Source organism: Canis lupus, chromosome 22, assembly GCF_011100685.1.
Source record: "Canis lupus familiaris isolate Mischka breed German Shepherd chromosome 22, alternate assembly UU_Cfam_GSD_1.0, whole genome shotgun sequence".
Classification (NCBI taxonomy): Eukaryota; Metazoa; Chordata; class Mammalia; order Carnivora; family Canidae; genus Canis; species Canis lupus.
Genome location: NC_049243.1, coordinates 5,061,630 through 5,081,369, shown reverse-complemented (window position 1 = coordinate 5,081,369; position 19,740 = coordinate 5,061,630). Strand labels below are relative to the sequence as shown.

The 19,740-nt window shown below is 38.3% G+C and overlaps 1 protein-coding gene across 1 annotated transcript in view; it reads right to left on the bottom strand.

The window, feature by feature from the left end:
- Window positions 1-19,740, bottom strand: part of CPB2 (carboxypeptidase B2) — a 51,858-nt gene that overhangs the window by 11,361 nt on the left and 20,757 nt on the right. Inside the window, exons 4-8 of the mRNA XM_038569551.1 lie at window positions 18,906-19,014; window positions 15,519-15,620; window positions 13,175-13,279; window positions 5,496-5,606; window positions 2,513-2,606 (exon numbers count right to left, since the gene is read on the bottom strand). Coding sequence (XP_038425479.1) covers window positions 2,513-2,606; window positions 5,496-5,606; window positions 13,175-13,279; window positions 15,519-15,620; window positions 18,906-19,014 — 521 coding nt within the window. The remainder of the gene's footprint in view (window positions 1-2,512; window positions 2,607-5,495; window positions 5,607-13,174; window positions 13,280-15,518; window positions 15,621-18,905; window positions 19,015-19,740) is intronic.

Genomic DNA, 19,740 nt, shown 5'->3' with positions numbered 1-19,740 from the left:
GTATGTTGAAGCCTTCACCCACAATATACTATGCGTGGATATAGCACCTTTAAGAAAGTAATTAGCTTAAGGAAGTCATAAAGGTAAGACCTCAATGTAATATGGGTGGTGTCCTTTTAAGAAGAGAGAGAGAGAGAGACACTAGGAATGTGCACACAGAGAAAATGCCAAGTGAGGACACAGTGAGAAGGTGGCCCTCTGCAAGCCAAGGAGAGAGGCCTCAGGACAAACACGCCCTGCTGGCCTCTCATTTTGGATTTCTAGCCTTCAGATCTGGAATAAATGAATTTCTCTTGTTGAAGCCACCCAGTTTATGGTATTTTGCTATGACAGCCTGAGCAGTCTAAGATAACCTCACCCCCACTCCCATCTCCAACACACACACACACACACACACACCCATGTACGCATATGCACACACAATTTTAATACAAAGAAAGAGGAAAATGAACATGAAATAAACAGGTTTGATATGTCAATTCCTGTTAATAAGTAAGGTGCTCTTTTAGATTCTTAAGAAAAGTATCATAAAGGCATATTCTAGTTGCAGGGACAAGGAAGAGATGAGATTTAATTCTTTCTTACTGGTTTGCTTACTAAAGAAATACTGGGGCCCTGGTCAAAAAAAGACTCCTTACAATTACTTTTCATTTTATTTGGCACTCTCTTTTGTCTCTATGTTTGCTGCATCTGTTTCTGTCGTTAACTCTTGTGATGGGTAATAATAGATTGCCATGTCTCAGAGGGGCCTACCATACGTCTTGACGGCAATAACAGAATATATTTGACATGTTGGCCATTCAAATTGGGTAGTATTGACTTCACCATAAAAAATATTAAGAAAAACGGAGAACCATAAGGGTATGAAGATGAAATAAGATGTTCCAAAAGGGCAGGTATAATAGAAGAGTGATTCTCAGACATAGAAGAATTGGAATAACTTGGGAGTCCATCAGTGTGGCTTTATATCTACCAGCTTTGCCACTTCCTAGGTCTGTGCTTTTACGCAAGGGATTAGCCTTCTAAGTCTGGGATTGTCCACCTGGGATACATAGATAATGATCCAGGGGGAAACCTATGTAAACAGCTCGGCACTTATGTAACCATCAGCTCTATTCAGACCTATTTTATATTTGCTGCTGCTTCTCTGACTCCCTGCCCAATTATCACTTCTATGGCAGTCTTTGGGCCTCAGTGGGCACTTTTATTGGACAATCTTAAGAACGGCTCTCACTGAGAAACCACTAGGTGATTCCCTTAATAACAAATGGAGTAAAACTCAGGCAGGATTAACTGCTGTCTCCTCTTCTTGCTTATTATATCTGCAGCTCTTTTAGAAGAACTAATTCATTCTATATTCACTTAATTAATTTCTGGGAACCTTGCATATGCCAGGCATTGCATTAGGTAGTGAATAATGGTCTCTTCCCTCCCTAAGTTTTTTTTATAATATATTTATTTTTGATTGGTGTTCAATTTGCCAACATACAGAATAACACCCAGTGCTCATCCCGTCAAGTGCCCCCCTCGGTGCCTGTCACCCAGTCACCCCCACCCCTAAGTTTTTAACCTAGAGGATGAAGAATTAAAGAAATGGGGTAAGTACTCTTGTGAAATTTTTGTATGTACTCTGAGATAATGATGAAATGTCCAAAATCACAAAATTTCCCTTCTTTATATCTTTTTAAAGGAAATACATACAATCATGTACGTAGTATTGTGTAGGGCAACGGGGTGGTTGGAAGCAGATTTTTGTGGCTTCAACACTTGTAATATTTTGTAGTGCCCACAGAGCCACATGTACCCACTTCCAAAAATAAAAATGATTCAGGTTCATAATTAGGTTTAGTTATGTTTTGTAGCTGTTTCTTAAATGTAGTAACCATAAAATACCACAGAGGAGAGTGGACCATCACCTACCTCCCTGAGAACAGACAATATCCTTGAATTCCTAAATCAATATTCCCTGAGTACTTTAACTCACTCAAATCAATGAATGATAAATTCCCACAGTGCTAGACATAAGCTTATGATATTCATAAAAGAAAAAAACATGTTAAGTAAACAATGAGAACCAAAGAAAATGTAGAAGTAAACATTTTCCTATGCAATTAAAAAGGAGAGGTACCCACCCCAAATTCTACTTTGATACCCTAATGACAGATGTCATTTGTTCATTGAAGTAGGATTTTTAACAGTCACTTCCTTGTTATTCTAGAAAAGTAGAATTTTAGAATTTTGAAACTAGAAGGTACCCAAAGGAACTGGCCTAATTTCCTTTTTTGTTTTTTGTTTTGTTTTGTTTTTTAAGATGAAATGGCAGGGCAGAGAGGTTAAGGTGAGTTGTTGGGTGCTTGCACAGCACCACATTTAACTAAAGAGTATTAAATTATTTTCCTGATTCCTGATCCAGATAGGCTTCCCCTCGAATTACTTTGAATTATGAGCCTCGCTTCATGAATATCCCTTTTTAAATGAATAAACATTGCTAGAAATAAAGCAAATAACCTACCACACCAGTGTTTGGAAGCAAAGTTCCTGTTCAGGTCTGTTCCGATGCAACGATTATTTTCATGATAGGACCGGTTCTTTCTCCACATTCGATTCTAAATAAACAAAATAGTGATAACCAGGATGGCCATGTTTGCAATTCAAGCAGAGACACGACTTCTAAGGCCTACGTGGTCAGGGTTGTGTCTCTCCTGCAAACCCATCACTCCACCTTGTTACTATCTTCACATTCCTTTCTCATGGCCCTTGTTTCTATCCAGGTCTCAATCACGTTCACTCAAAACTATTCCAATCTGAACCAAACGAAATGGTAATATTTGATTAATTTTGACCTATACCAACAGAAATTTCATTTGGTTCTGCTAGGCTGCTTATTGGTTTTCTTTAATCTCATTTGCTTTAACTTTAATTCTTTCTGAGAAAAGTAAAATAACTTTGTGTTTCAACTAAAATTAAAACTATGAGTCATGAATTTCAATGTTCTCTTTTGATTGAATTCAACTCTCTCATTTAAAAGCTTCAGGAGGTGGAGCTATGAAGACACCTGTAGCCTGATAATTCCTTTGAGTTCACTGACTCAGTCCTCATTTGTAAACATAAAGCTAATTCCCCCACTGGGTTCTTGGGGCAAACTGGGAAATTTCATCATGCCTAGTTGCACAGGCTTTGTTTAAATCCTGGGGTTGGGATGACGCGGCACCTTTTCCCCTGCTCTCATCGACCCTTCTGCCAAGCTTCCCAATCTCCTTCCAACCCCCGATCTGTGGTTTGGTAGCAAAGATTGCCCTGGAGAAATTAGGTTCTCAAACTGCAGGGACTAATTGGTGTGTGAAGTTACAAAGGACAGTGAAGGAGTAACAATATCTTAAGGGTGGCTGAGTTCTACTGTGATTCAGGAGAAAGAATAAATTGATCATAAGATCAGTCTATGAATGTGATTATTTATTTATTTATTTATTTATTTATTTATTTATTTATTTAAGAGAGATCGAGGAGAGGCAGAAGCAGAGGGAGAGAGAGAGAGAATCCTGAGCAGACTCCCTGCTGAGCATGGAGCCCAACTCTGGGCTCGATCTCATGACCCTGAGATCATGACCTGAGCTGAAATCAAGAGTTGGACACTTAACCAATGGAACTACCCAGGCTCCCCAAATGTGGTCATTTATTGAACACAAATTTGTGTTAGGTACTATGCTAGGGATTTCTCATTTCTTGAGTTCAGGATTTGCCTGCTCCTTCCTACAAACTTTTATTCACAGCGTTCCTTCCACTTATGATGACTTTTCCAATCAAGCCTCTTTTCCATTCTCATTTCTTCTGCAAAAATTACCTCCTCCTTAAAACAATTCCTGTTTAATCCTCTATGTTCTAATCACTCTGATTACTCTCATTCCCCTTGGTGTTTACATGTGCTGCTCAAGGAGGCTTTTCTGAACTTACATATGCTCAATTATGCTTTATGTGCTTCTCATTAAATTGGAAAGGACTGCACTTATATTGCTTGAATAAATTTCCTGAATCATGAGGTTGATGGGCTAGAAATACCATTGATAATGGTTTCCAGTATAGATGAGATTAACTAGGAAACTTACTCATACTTAGATACTCATCATTGAATTAAACGGTCCTAAGGCTTAAATTCACATATTAATTAGAATGCAGTTCTATCAGAATGCAAGTGTCGTTAAGATGCTCTTCTAAATTTTGCAGTTTATAATTTTACAAATCAAAATGCTATGCATCCATTCCTAGTAAGAATGGATGGATCTAGGTATCATTATTGATGGCAGCTAATATCACTAAAGGAAATAAAACCAAACAGTATAAAGAACACAGAATCACAATGAAGTAGTCCTGCCCAAAGAGTCAAGCCTGAATTTGGTTTATCCTCTATAATCCAAATGTCAAGTTTTAGAAAATGCAGAGGACAGAGGAATGTTAAATTGCAACATGGCAATGCAATTAGGAAATCCATACAATGAGAAACTTTTCCTTTAATAAATAAATTGCAAAGAAAAAATTGAGAGAGAAAGAGAGAAAGAGAGAGAGAGAGAGATGGCAGGAGAATTTATGGATTAAAATAGAATTAAAAGACATCTAAACCAATCACAAGGGACACCTGGGTGGTTCAGCGGTTGAGTGTTTGCCTTTGGCTCAGGTCATGATCCTGGGGTCCTGGGATTGAGTCCCACATTGGGTTCCCCACAGGGAGCCTGCTTCTCCCTCTGCCTATATTTCTGCCTCTCTGTGTCTTTCATTAATAAATAAAATCATTTTAAAAAGAAATTATGAAACAATTACACCCTTAAATATCGATTGGACATTTTTATAATGCCAAGTATTATTAATTTTTAGGTATAATTGTACTGTTTTTTAATAGGTCTCTTTCAGAGATGCATCCTGAAATATTTTTGATGAAATGATATGGTGTCTGAGATTTACTTCAAAATAATATAATAAGATAGAATTGGTTTAGAGATATACATAAGAAAACATTGTCCAGGAGTTGATTATTTTATTTTTTAAAGATTTATTAGTAAGTTTCCTAGTAATAATTTATTAGAGCAAGTAAGTTTCCTAGTAATAATTTATTAGAGAGAGAGTGTGTGTGTACACAGGGAGAGGAGCAGAGAGGAGAGAGTCTTAAGCAGACTCCACATTGAGTGCAGAGCCTGATGCAAGGCTCAATCTCACAGGCTCTGAGCTCATGACCTGAGCTGAAACCAAGAATTGTCTCTTTAAGCAACTACACCACCCATGTGCCTCTGGCCATGAGTTGATTATTGATGAAGTTGTGTGATAGGTACAAAGGAGCTTACCGTGCAATTATTTCCATTCATATGTTTGACATTTTCCATAGTAAGAATTTAAAAAATATATTTTTTAAACAAAAGCATTATGCCAAGATCCGAGAGTCTGTATTTCAGCCTGTGTATCCTGTATCCCCAAATAGGGCATGTTTCGTTTTCTTTGTCCTCACCTACCTTTTTCCACGTGAAGTCATAACCATCCACATTAACTAGTGGCATCACATAGAAATCCACGTGCCTCAGAAGATTGGTGTACAGCATTTCTTGCCCATGTAATTGAGTTACCTGCAAATTAAACCAAGTGTGTTTAATAATACCTCTTTTAATTCCTTCTAAACTTAGTCTGTTTCTTTTATATATTTTATTTTTTTAAAAAAGAGTCATTTGGAATGTTTAGATTTGTGTATTTAACTTTCAGGAAGAGTATTAACTCCTTGAAAAGTCTAAATTTAGGGCATTATGCTACGCTGCCAAGTGGTGGCAAATGTCTTGGACATGGAAAAAAATGGTCTGCTTATGTAATGGAGGCAGAAAATAGAACCATATATTTTCTAAAGTTTTCTTCAAGAAGCAAAAGAACTCTGTATTAAAGTAATACAGCTCATTTCAGAGATTTAAGGAAACAAGACCTAGATATAATCCCACTCCTTTTTCATTTATCCATATCGATCAGAGTTTCAAGTAACCTTGTCCTATGCTCAGATACGACTAGTTTCTACATTGTCCTCATAACGTGGGGAGCTAAATTTTTAATGTTAATTCTTTCAACAAATCTATGAAACATACAACCGAACCCTCACTCACTCCTTCTGTTTGGAGTCTTGCTTTTTGGACCAGAAATTCCAGAGCTAATGGGAATCGTTTGTCAGAGTCCAACAAGAATTTCTTGTGGACCCCAACAAGGGTCTCAAACTCACAACCTTGAGATTGAGACCTGAGCTGATATCTAGAGTTGGATGCTTAACTGAGTCACCCAGGTGTTCCTTTTTTCCCTTTTTTTTCTTCAACAACTTTATTAAGATATAATTCACATAAAAGGAAACTCATCATTTTAAAATGTATAATTCAGTGACTTTAAAAAATATTTTCACAGAGTTGTGCAACCATCACCACTATCTGACTTCAAAACATCTCCATCAGCCCCCCACCTAAAAAAATCCTTACCCATTAGGAGTTATTCCTCTTCCAGATATCCCGATATCCCCACACTCAGCCCTGACAATCGCTCATTAACTTTCTGTCTCTGGGGATTTATGCATTCTAGATATTTCATATAAATGGAATAGTAAAATATGTAGCCATTTGCATCTGGCTTCTGTTACTTAGCATAATGTTTGCAAGATTCATCCATTTTGTAGTATTAGTCACTACTTCATTCCTTTTCATTGGTGAATGATACTCCATTATAAGGATATACCACATTATTCTACTCATAAACTGATGGGCATGCTTTTTGACAATTATGAACAATGATGCCTTGAACATTTGTAAACTAACGTGTCTACTTCTCTTGGCTGTATACCTAGTAGTGGAATTGCTGAGTCATATGGTAATTCTATGCCTAACCTTTCAAGGAATTGCCAAATTGTAAAATAATGGGTGAACTATTTTACGGTCCCAACAGGAATAGATGAGGGTTCCAATTTTTTTCACATCCTTACCAACATTTGTTACTATCCTTTTTAAATTTTAGCTATCCTGGTGGGTCTGAAGTGGTATCTCAGTATGGTTATGATTTGCATTTCCCTAATGACTGGTGATGTTGAACATCTTTTCATATGCTTATAAGACATTCGTATATCTTCTCCGGAGAGTTGTCTCTTCAGAAACTTTGCCCAATTCAAAACTGGATTATTTGTCAGTTTATTGTTTATTTGTAAAATTTCTTTATATATTTTGGATAAAAGTTTATTATATATATTTCCCCCCATTCTGTGCATTGTCTTTTCATGTTCTTGATGACATCCTTTGTAAAGCACTAAGCTTTGTAATTTTGGTAAAGCTCTATTTATCTCTTTTTTCTTTTGTTGCTTGTGCTTTTGGCATCATATCTAACAAATAATTACCTAATCTAGAGTCACAAAGATCTATTACTTCTAAGCTTTCTTCTGAGAATTTTATAATTTTAGCTTTTAAATTTAGGGAATTGGTGATCTGAAGAACAATAGCAGGATAAAACCAGGACCTCAATGGAGAGGCTTCAGAGAAGTAAAGACAGAGGGAAATTGTGCATTAAGGAGGTTTTTCAATGCCTCTTCAATAAGAGGAGATGTGAATCCAAAATGGAGGGTGACTTGAGCAGATCAGCTAGCTAGTATTATAGCCTCCTCGGGACTTTGGGTATTTACTTGATTGGCTGAGGGTAAGATTGGGTTGTATTTGGTAGTTGGGCAAACCTGTGCTCTTTTCCAGGCATTGTGTGGATTAAGGGCAGAGTTACACAGATATAAAGAAATCTAAGAAACGTTCTCAATTAACCTTGTAAATAATGTTATTACTCATTAAGACATTTTCAGATTTGATATTTATCCAGCCATTTATACTTCAAAAACATATAATCTAGATATATAATCATATCATTGAAGTAATACAACCTCTAAGATTCTATAAGTCTTATAATTCTGACTTGGTATATCACCTGTGTTTAAAGACATGATTTTTTAAAATAACATTTTCAACCAAAATTAAACATGCTTATGAATCTAATAATTCTTTACTGTTAATTTGTAATTTGTGTATGATGGGGCTCTCCAAGCATGTGTTATCCAATGAGTTTTCATGGTATTTTATAAATATATTTACAGTCATGGTTTTGTATCTAGTCAATGAATAGTGATTCAACTACCTTAATGAGGTAGTTGGCTGAAGAAATTATGCCTGACACACAAGTGACAGCAAATAAATATTTGTTGAAGGAATGATTTACCAACAAGTAACATAGTTGAATTGTCCAAATATAAAAACTATGTAAGTATAAAAACAAGAGAGAAAAGATGAGAATAGAAGGTTCAGAAGCCTACACAAGAGTGAGAGATTAGGGGATGGGAGATAAAGGCTTGTCTGATTCCTATCAGCTTTACCTATGGCATATAATTACTCACCAACATTTTCCTGGAATACACCAAAGCTTTGTCTTTATAATGACCCTAAACAACAACAACAACAATACCTGCCAACAAATTAACCAGTAGCCATTTGACAGAATAAATTAGTACAAAAAGGCATATAAGATGCTATGAATGGAAAAATTTTAAAATAAACCATCACTGCCACTACCACTAGAAATACAGCAAAGAAGGTGTGGTGTATATATATTCAATGGAATACTATTCAGCCATCAAAAATGAAATAGTATCATTTGCAATGACGTGGATGGAACTAGAGGATATTATGCTAGATGAAATAAATCAGAGAAAAATATTTATTGTATGATCTCACTCATATGTGGAATTTAAGAAACAAAACAGGATCATAAGGGAAGAGAAGAAAAAAAACAAGATGAAATCAGAGAGGGAGACAAACCATAAAAGACTCTTAATCATAGGAAACAAACTGAAAGTCACTGGAGGGGAAGAAGGGGGATGGGGTAACTGGGTGATGGACATTAAGGAGGGCACGTGATGTAATGAGTACTGGGTATTATGTAAGACTCATAAATCACTGACCTCCACCTCTGAAACCAATGGTCCATTATGTTAAATAATTGAATTTTAAAATTATTTAAAATTTAAAAAATAAATAAAAATAAGTAAAAAATTAATTAAAAAAAGAAACACAGCAAAGAGCTGTTAAGTCCCAGTTTTTCTACAATGACAATAAAGCATTTAGCACAATGCTAGGTACTCTTTGGCCCCGAGTTGTATTTGAGTCTAAAGTTGAAGCATTAATTTAAAATTTAAAAATAACAAGAGGATGCTGAATGCTGGTTCTGTGGAACAAACAGCACACTGAGTTATGGGTAACAACAACAAAAACTGATTTTAGAGATGTTTTTGTCCCTAATAAGCTGATAAAAGTGTTAAGTTGGAAAGGAAAGAGCAATAATCCAGTGTTCTAAGTATGATAATAAAATCAGGATATGCAACATAGCTCAGAAGAAGGACAATTAATTCTGTGAGGTGTTTGAGGTTAGAACTCCTGAAGGAGACAAGACCATTCGAGATACAGGTGAATGGATGATGAAGAGGTGTGGGGAATGACAGAAGTAGAAGGAGAGGAAATTAAGAAGTCAGATTGTTAAGTAGTTCCTTTTATAATTTCTGGTCACCGTCCTTGGCCATGTTCTGGATCTAGAGGTCAGGGAAAGAATTACTTTTGAGATCTAGAGGATGGCCATGGAGCAAATTTACTAAAATAGAGTTGAGGTTAGGTTTAGTGATGTAGAGTTCAACTTGCTGAGATGATTCTTTGGATAGATCTCACTTACGGACTTAGATAGAATTCACCCAGGATAGTGGCAAGCATTGGAAAAGAATAAAGAACCATGAGCCAGGTTCTAAGGAATTATCTGGAGGCCGTTAGATGACAGTTAAAAGAAAACAAGGGTAGCTCAACTGGTTCACTTCAGGAATTTGGAGAAAAAGGCAACAGCAGTACAGGTTTCCCACGCTGTCCAAAAGTAGAGCGTGCCTATGAGACTTTTCCAGAAGCCAACACAGCTTAAAGTGAAAAGTGCCCCCCACTTTCCAAACACTTTCACATTGGTACCTGTTTTTGCTAATTGAAAGAAACCTGAAGGGCATTTTTTTGCTTTTATGAAGAAAGCCATTCCCATATGAATGGAGGGCTTTCATCAAAGTGAAGCAACATATTGCAAACTTTTGGAAAGCAGGGGAAACCTGTATTAGGACAGGGGAACATTGATCCCCTCCTCGGATCCCTTGGCAGCTCCTCTCCTTGATAGAGGTTCTATGAAGCAGTGTCCATCACAAGCCACATGTCAGCTAAGGTGAGGGCAGCAGAAGGAGCTCTATGGAGGCCCTGAGGTTGCAGATGCCAACTTTGTGTGCAGCTACACAAAAGTTCTCCAGGTCAGAGGTTCAGAGGGAGGTTAGCACTGAGAAAAAGCCAGTTGGCCGGCCAAGTACTGAGCAAGGTGTGATGCCCAACACATGTTCCTTGGGCTTCTATGATGTGCTAGATGCTGAGTTTGGTCCTAGTGACCCGGTCATGCAAAAGCCAGCCTCGGCCCCTGCCTTTGCAGAAGTAGAAGGGATCTAAAATTGGCCTCATAGGAAGAAATGACTGGCTTCAGGCTGCCCAAAGTGTAGAGAAATGGGTTTCCCTAAGCTGAGACTGCATCATATTGAGTTGGAGAAGAGAGTGAGAGACTGTGATATACATATATATTGGTCTCTACCCCCCCCCCCCCCACTCTGGTTCCTGGCACAGATCTTGTAATTTCCTAAATGATAAGAGCAATAAGGACATCTTTGTTCCAGTGTTTGGTCTTTGTCCTCGGTTCCTGACACAGAACTTTTAAATCCTTTGGAATTTCCTGAGTGAGAGCAGTGTCTTTTGTTCTAATGAGATGATTCCTGGTGGGGTCCTGGAAGGAGACTGGTCAACAGAAAGACCAAGCCAGGAACTTTGAGCTTTCAATTCCAACCCTATCCTCCAGGAAGGGGAGAGGGATTAAAAATTGAGTTAATGATCCATCAGACCTACATGATGCAGCCTCTTTTAAAAATATAAAAAGTATGAGGTTCGAGGAGCTTCCAGGTTAGTGAACATGTGGACGTGCTGGGAGAGTGGCTCATCTGGAGAGGACAGGGAAGCTCTGTGGCCCTTCCCATATGCCTTGCCCTATGCATTTCTTCCACGTAGATGTTCATCTATATCCTTTATCATACCCTTTCAATAAGAAACTGGTAAAAAGTAAGTAAACTGTTTCCTCTGAGTTCTTTGAGCTGCTCTAGCAAATTAATCAAACCTAAGGAGGAGGTCGTGGGAACCTTTGATTTGTAGCTGATCTGTCAACACCACAGATAACAGCTTGGACTTTGAACTGGTATCTGAAATAATAAGGGAATAGTCTTGTGGGACTGAGCCCTTGCCCAACAGCATCTGACTCATTCTCCAGGTAGATAGTGTCAGAATTGAATCAAATTGTAAGACATATAGCTGGTGTCACAGAATTGCGTGGTATGGGGAATGACCCCATGTATCTGGTGTCAGAAGTGTTGTGCTTCTGGTAGTTGTACAAGAAGAAAGGAGAAACACAGGAATGGTGTAGATTTTCTTTATAGGGACTTAAAAGCTAAGACTTCTTATCTGGGTTCTTTACTTTTTAAATATAAAATCTATGCACGCAAAAATTTTAAATATTTTATTTTTCCTACTACAGTTGTTTGAATTGTTAGGAAAGGCAGATGATCTGGATTAGTTTTAGGTAGGCAAGGATGGATTCTCTCAAATGTTCATCAAAAGGAGTTGATTGACTGTGTTGCTTTGGGCTACAAAAACCAGATAAACATTTTTGGGGCAAAATACTTGACAGTAAGTTTTTTGAGCTGTATCTTGTTTCCCATGGTATCCCCAGAGTCTGGAAACTCCTAGACAATTTATAAATATTTGTGGAATAAATCATTTAATCTTGTAAAGGTTCGGCAAGTGGAAAGGGTAGAGGAGGGCATGTGTTATAGGAGAGAAGAAGTGTCAATTTGAGAAGGATGGCAAGTAAGGATGACTTCACCAATATGAATTAGAGTCAATACGAATTAGAGTTTCTTTCTGGCCCTTTCCAGGGTCAGTGATGGAATGAAAAAGAAGAGTTCTTTCTTGCCCACTTTTCACCTTTCTTCTTCCACTAACTGGTGATCCATTCACTGCCTAAAATGAATAAAATGAATAAAACTACCCAGCTTGGGGAAGGATTATTAAATGGTGGGGCTATGTTAAGGATCTAGTCAGTTGAGAGCTATCCTCATTTGGTTGAGGTGGTACCCATGGGTGGCTGGGAACTTTGCAGAAGACTAGGGGTGCTATAGCTCCCATCAGGGAGACAGAGAAGATGGCTAGGTAGGAGAAGGTAGGTAGAGAAGTTGTATTTGATAAGACCCAGTAGAGGCAGAAATGTTTTTACCTTTGATGTACCTCATTTGTTAAGACAGATCAATCTAAGTGGCTATCTTTAATTTTTTTTATTTTATTATTTTTTTCTTTAATTTTTTAAAACAACTCTATTTGTATAATTGTATACCTGTGACTACAGTGACAAGAACCATTGTAAGAAGGACACATATTTTAAGTTAGTCTTCCAGTGGCAAAGACTCTGTATAAATCAATAGAAAGGACATTTATCCCCATTATATGGGAACTGAAGCATAATTTTTATGCTTTCAATTATTATAGAGGTTTATGGTCATTATCATTTTTATGCCATACTCTTTGTCTTATGTATGGATTTTTTGCTGCCAGGGCCTTCTTCAGGGCAAAATCCCCCATTATAACATGAGATAAAATATGATCTGCTCTATAATGTTGTACTTCATGTTCAATGCCCAAGGGCAGTATATCGCTCTTAGTAAACATACTACAATTGCAAAATATTTCTTGATTATTTTTCCAGCGTTTGACCTTAGACAGAAATGTAGGAAGGAAAAGGTGAGCACTCTTTAGAGCAATTTAAATGCTTGAAGTTATGGTTCTCAAACTTCATATGCACAGAAGTCTCCTGGGCAATTTGTGAACATTGTAGATTACCAAACCTCGCCACCAGAGAGTTTAAGTTGAGAATTCTAGGATGTCGCGACTTGGGAAAATGCATTTAATAAACAGTCCAGTTGATTCTGCACATGTTGTCTTAGGCCATACATTGGGAAACTCTGGCTTAAGAGAATGTAAATACTCACATGGCCTATGAACCATAAGCAGAAAGCAGGGGATATCCATTCTCTGGCATGGATTCCACAGTCAATCCATATGGCATTTTTGGCTCTTTGTTCTTTTCTAGAAACCTGTCCAAGGAAAACCAACAACAATAACAAGAAGTTTCAGGATAATAACTTCCGTGTATATAGTGCTTATATTTAATGCTTTCAACAAATCTGTAAAACACATAATATTCCCTGCAGTCCTTTGAGGGTTTTCAAGGGACATTATAAGCTGGTAAGATTAAAAGATATTAGTTAAGGTCACATAACTGATGAGAGTCAGGACTGAGGTTTGCAAGCAGTTTTGATTTAATGTCCTCTTGTTCCCCCACAATTACCTAGTCATACCAGAGCTGCATGTGAAAGTACAGAAATAAAGGCCAGAGCACTAGTATTTCAGGCTGTATCTTGACACTTTTGTGAGATAAATAGGTATATGTAGCGTGGACAGCTTTCTGCAGGAGACCAGAACAAAGAAGGGTTTTGGAAAGGGAAGGCAGTGGTGCCAGAGATAAACTTGGACTCCCTCACCATTTTCCCCAGGGTGCATACGTCTTATGTTTAGACTATTTCCCCATTTCACACAAAAAGAAGCACACATCTCAGTTCACACAAACTTATTACCACCAGGTCCAGGGGCAGAGGCCTTGTTCTGATTCATGATATGGGGAGCTAATGCAAGCTGCCAATTCTGGAATAAGAACTCCCAATCTGTCCTCAATGATAGACTTTGGTACCTTCAGAAGTGTTTGCAAAAACACTTCCAAACAAAATGAGTCACGGTTCATTTTAAAACTTAGTTTTGACACAATTAGGGTACGGAAGGGAAGAAGAGTATTATAAAATTAAGCAAATATGTGGAGTTGAAAGTCCAAAATAAGAAAAAAAAAAGAGAATTAAATTTTTATTGCCATTCTCCAGCACTCGGGAGGTTTGTTCCAAACTAACCTGGAGCTAGTGATAATCCAGTAAGAAAGCAAGGGAGAAAGTCAAAGGGCTTTGGATTCAAAGAGTGAAACAGCACCCAGAATGAGAACTAGCTGGTTGATTTAATCTATTCAATGTAAAAGAAAATCTTGAGGTGTTTGGACTAGTCTCCTGACTCAACTTTCTAACAGTGCCAAGCAAACTCTCTCAGTATTGGTCCTGATGCTGGAAAGATGAAGGAATCCCAGAGACTCCTGTTGTGTACACATCCTTTGTCAAGTAAGACTGGGGCTAAGGTACGCAGGAAGCATGATCTTCCAATGTGTAAATCTGGGTCCTGGAAACACAGGTTCTAAAGAGTGCACACAATATGGCTGAAAGCAAAGGTCATGGGCAGGTAGACCACAATTGCATGGATCCAACTTGATGGACCAACTCAGCTGTCAAGAGGACCTGGAGTTTCATACATCTAGCTTGAGTTTGTATGGCAGGTTCTTGTCAAAACAGATGAAAATCCAGAAACCCCAACTTGAAATCTCACCTTTGGATGACTAAGGAGGTTCTCCTCTCACAATTTAGATAGATAATGTTGGGAAACTATATGTAAATTAAGTGTTATTAAATCAAATGTATTTTTCTGACACTTTTTTTTTTTTTAGAACTTCTTAATTATTTTTTTTTGGTGGACGTGGGGAGCAGAGGAAACTGCTTAGAAAAAGAGATGCAGAATTAGAAATTAACAGCAGGAATTAGTATGGTTTCATGGCTCCCAAAAATTCTTTGGCCATATTCACTGACCTTTACTAATGTCAATTTATTCAACTAAAAGTAAATAACCAAATGGATAGGGATTGGAGCAGAAGCTATCATATCAGCCCTACTGCCAAGGCTCCCAACATTGCCCTGGTTCCTATCCTTCCCTGGGTTTGGTTATTATTTCTTTCATTCCAAAAACTACATCAGTGTCAGTGTTTGTCTAACAACAGATTCCTATCTGTTTTTTCCCCCCTAGGTAAGCCAGTCAGAGGTGGTGGCGATGATAGTAAATAAAGTCCTTATTCCACTTAATGTGGAAAAATAATCCAGACAACTCCCCTCCTTTTATGAAGGTAGCCACTGAACTCAGGAAGGTTAAATGGCTTATCTATGTCACAAAAAACAGAGACAGAGAAGAGTCTAAAAATAGGGTTTTCATGTACCAATGCTGCATTAGTAAGGGAAAGAATGTAAAGGTAAAAACCAATCCCCAAATAGCTGGATATTGAAATTGAGGAGCACTTGTAATACAAATATTTCCATAGCTCAAAGAAAAAAAAATCCAAGTTATAATAAACAGCAGGAAAGAATTAACACGTTCTCCAAGGTTGAGAGATCAATGAGTCTCCCCACAACACACCTTTAAAACATAAAGTGGGTACTTCTCGTATGAGGATCCAATGTGGATTTTTTCAACCATCTCAGGATAGTTTTCAGATATAATTTCCATCCAAGTGTAGATCTATCACAACAGAAACCAGAAGTCAGTCACAGAGCAAGTTCAAGGCATTTCCCTGGCCAAAGGAAGCAGACAACTTCTTCAAGGCAAGGCGGTCCCTTTAAAAGTTTTGTATAAAGAAAGAATGAAGAACCAAAGCCGTTGGGCCTATTTAGGAAAATCAATACAATTAAGGTTTTCAAAACATCAAGGTTTAAAGAAAGAGTAGAAAAGGACTAAGGAAAAAAAAAAAAAGAAAAGGACTAAGAAACTTATGACAAAGTAGGAAAAGTTAATCTTTAAAGTAGATCTCCAGAAAGTTATTTTTAAAGGCTCTTACATTGAATCCCTGCCTCTGTGTGTGATATCCTCTTTATCATTCATTTGTGAATTCACATTTCTATGGGACTTTTTTTTTTTAATATTCACTTTTCAAGGGTAACCTGAGGTAGTCCTGGGCGCTCTCTCTGTACAGGATAAATAGCAGTGCCATTGTTTCCCACTAGAGACCTGTGTACTCACAACAAGATGCGTAAAATGACAGGAGGCAAGGGTGAGGACAATCTGGAGGAAAAATATTCTCTTTCTCTGAGAAGCTTGATTCAGAAACTTTCTCTTGGCTGGAAGTCTAGTGGTACTGGTGATTGTCAAGATGACAGTGGAAGGAAAAAATAAAACCTCCTGGCCCTGATTTTAGGGTAGTGCCCACTTCAAAGCAGGGTTTGAATGTTGGAATTCAGTCATGTTTTAATGGAGACCAACTTCTCAAGGGCCATACTTGTATTTTTATACCTTCTGAAATGGGAATGACCAACCCTTGCCCTTATTTCTAGGATCTTACCAAGAGGTAATTTCAGACTGCAATCCCAGCTGATGGGAACTGCAACACCATTTGCCCACGGATCCTCTTAGAGTAATATAACTAGGGTGAGTGGTTGTCCGGTGCTGGGAATTAAGAAGCTCTTGGAAGGCCTACCTGTCACCAAATACCGATGCTGTCTGTGTCTGAGGTATTGGGCATCTAACCATCAGAGATTTCCTCAATGGGTCTCTGTTTATCATGCCACTCTTCTAAGGCATGAGTACATCTGAGAGATCTACTACAAGGAACCACTTTGTGTCACAGTATTCATGGTTCAGTAGATTTCCTCCCACCAGGGAGGTGGCATTGGATGAAGGCAGCTTTACCGAATCCTTGATTCATTTGTGTCACAGTATTCATGGTTCAGTAGATTTCCTCCAACCAAGGAGGTGGCATTGGATGAAGGCAGCTTTACCGAATCCTTGATTCATTTCACAATCTAATCTGGTGTAATGAAGGTAACATCCTTTGAATAACTTGCTTCTTTTGCTATTTGTTTTAAGCAGTATTTTTTTTTGCCATTTGTTTTTCTTTCCATAGTAGATTAAGGTGTCCTAGTGAGAATCAATGACAAAAGAACACCTCTTGCCCACCAGGGGACCTTGTGGTAGGGGCTGAAGGGGAGATCAATGCTGAAGGGGAAGGAAGGCCTTGGAATTTCCTGAGAGAAGATGGCCACAGTTCCTATGAACCCTAAAGGATTGAGGATAGGAGGGAAGAGAGGTCCAAAATGTGTTCTTCGATGTCATTGTTATGAACTGAATTGTGTTCCCCTCCAAATTCAAGTATTGAAGCTCTAAACTCCTGTAGCTTAGAATGTGACTATCTTGGGAGACGGGGCCTTTAAAGAGGTAATTAAGTTAAAATGAGGCTGTTACCGTCGGCCCTAATCCAAACTTACTGGTGTCCTCATAAGAAGTGGAGACTAGAACATAAACACACACAGAAAAACCAGGGACGTGTATACAGAGAGAAGGGAACGTGAGGACACAGTGAGAAGACAGGCATCTGCAAGTCAAGGAAAGACTCCTCAGGAGAAACCAACCCTGCTGACAACTTGATTGTGCACCTTCAGCCTCCAGAGCTGTGAGAGAATAGATTTCTGTGGTTTAAATTACCCAGCCTGTGGCACTTTGTTAGGGCAGACTAATACAGCCATGGCCTTTCCTTCACCCTCCTTCTCACCCCCCCCCCCCCCCCATATCTTCCCAACTCTGTCCTGGACACAAGGTAAGAAAAAGTAACCTTCTTGAACAAAATAATTAAAAAATACTTCAAAAATATTTAAAAACCCTTCTTCTTAAGGCATTCCCGTCTTTCGACCAAATTCAGCACAGCAGTGACATATTTATCTTCCCCATTTTGGAAATCATGCTGACCGAGCTTCTCAACTGCTGGCATCGAGTTTGCTTCTGCAGGGCTGATAATGGACCCTGGAGGGAAGAGGTCGCAGCAGAACAGAGACAAGGGAGGAGAGATAAAGGAGGGGGATGCAATTTTAAGCTCCCCATCAATCAGCCAGGCACATTGATTCGAGAAGCAGACTGAGTTCTGGTTTAACTAACTGGAAAGGAACAGATGCTTTTGAAGATTAAATAGAAAATTGATTCTTAAGTCTTAGATGTCTTAAAAACATGGATATAGTCCCCAACAGTTTCTGGGCAGCAAGCCAAAGATGATAAAAATGCTTATATTAAGCAGTATAACAGCATACTCCAAGGAAAGAAAAAGGTATTGAGGGATTTTTATTACTTGGAGCATACTATATATAAAAAAAGAAAGTCCTCCAAGGAGTTTACCCTCTCAACTAACAAATATGGAGTATTACATGAAAGCTTACTCTGGTCAATTGAGCCCCAGCATCTTTCTTAGGTTCCCTCTAGAAAAATTAGAACCTGTAAGTAGTGATAGAAAAAAAAATCAACTTCTTAAAGATTAAAATACAGGTGTTGTTATTATTATTAGTTCAAATAGATTCTTCCTAAGGGGGAATAAAATGCACTTGTTTACAGTGTGCTAAATGCGAGTGAATAAATTCCTTTAATTCAGTGAGATAATGTAGCAATTTTTCAGTAAGAGTACAATCAAAGTAATGGTCCAAAAAGACATGATTCATTGGATTGTTAAACTTTTTGTGCAGTTTCAATGAAAAGGCTCTATTTTTAAATTTCCGGTTATTCCTTAGCATGCAGTATTACTCCTAGTGGTTAGAGATACTCTCAGCTGTGGACAAACAGCCTACTAGAGGCAGTTTACCAAACATGATGCAATCTTCTCAGGAAAGACAACTTACAAGAGGATAAGTTACCACTGTATAATCAACCTAATCATGATTTTTTTTAACCCTCTTTCACTAATTATATTTCTTTCATAATATCCCACATGGTTGAAATGGCAATGCTAATGAAACGAAAATTGGAATTTTGGAGAGAAATGTAATGACTTACTTCATGTAGTGGGTGATACCGTTCATAGAAGGAGGAGGAGGTCCGGGGGCTGAGGGTGTTGTTGGAGGTTTGCTGTTGGATAAGATCTTTCACTTCTTCCACCAAGACTCTGGGGAAAACCAGAGGGAGAGCTGGTTTCTAAACCGGACTCATTTTCCCGTGGCCCATTGCAGGCACAGCAACAGGTGCGCATGGGGAAAACATCACGGGGAAATCCACTGAGCCAAAATTCATCAGGGTGCACACAATAACCCCTGACACTGCAGCAAGCAGTGCTGACATTCAGGGGCCACATGGTGCTGGAGAGAAAGTGGCTCCTACGTGGGATCTTGGAGGGCCTCCCCCTTTTCCCACCGTTACCAACATTCCTCTATTGTGATTCATCGGTGTCTTTAACATAGGTCAACAGATGATTTTCTGAAATCCAGAGTAACAAGGTATTATTCTACTTTCAGTGAAGGACCAAGGAGAAGCAGAAAACCTTTCCTTTTTGTTTTTCATTGTGACAATCATTGACCTGTACCCGATGCTCTGCAGAGCTAAGGACGATCAAACCTCTGGAGGCACAGGGAAAGGGGAGGCATCAGAAAGAGAGCTTGTTTAATTCTCTTAACGAGTGCCACGTTGTTAACTACGCAAGCATTTTAACTGAATTAAGCTGTTCCGTCACTTGGGATTACTGGTTTGAGTGTTGACTATCATTTTTGTATCATTTTCTTTTTTTTTTTTTTAAGGCCAACAGATAAAAGGCAAGGCTTTGACATGAGAAAAGTCTGAGTTCAACTCTTAGCTCTGCTATGTTGTGTGCGGTGTGATCTTGTGAGATTCCTTTGTG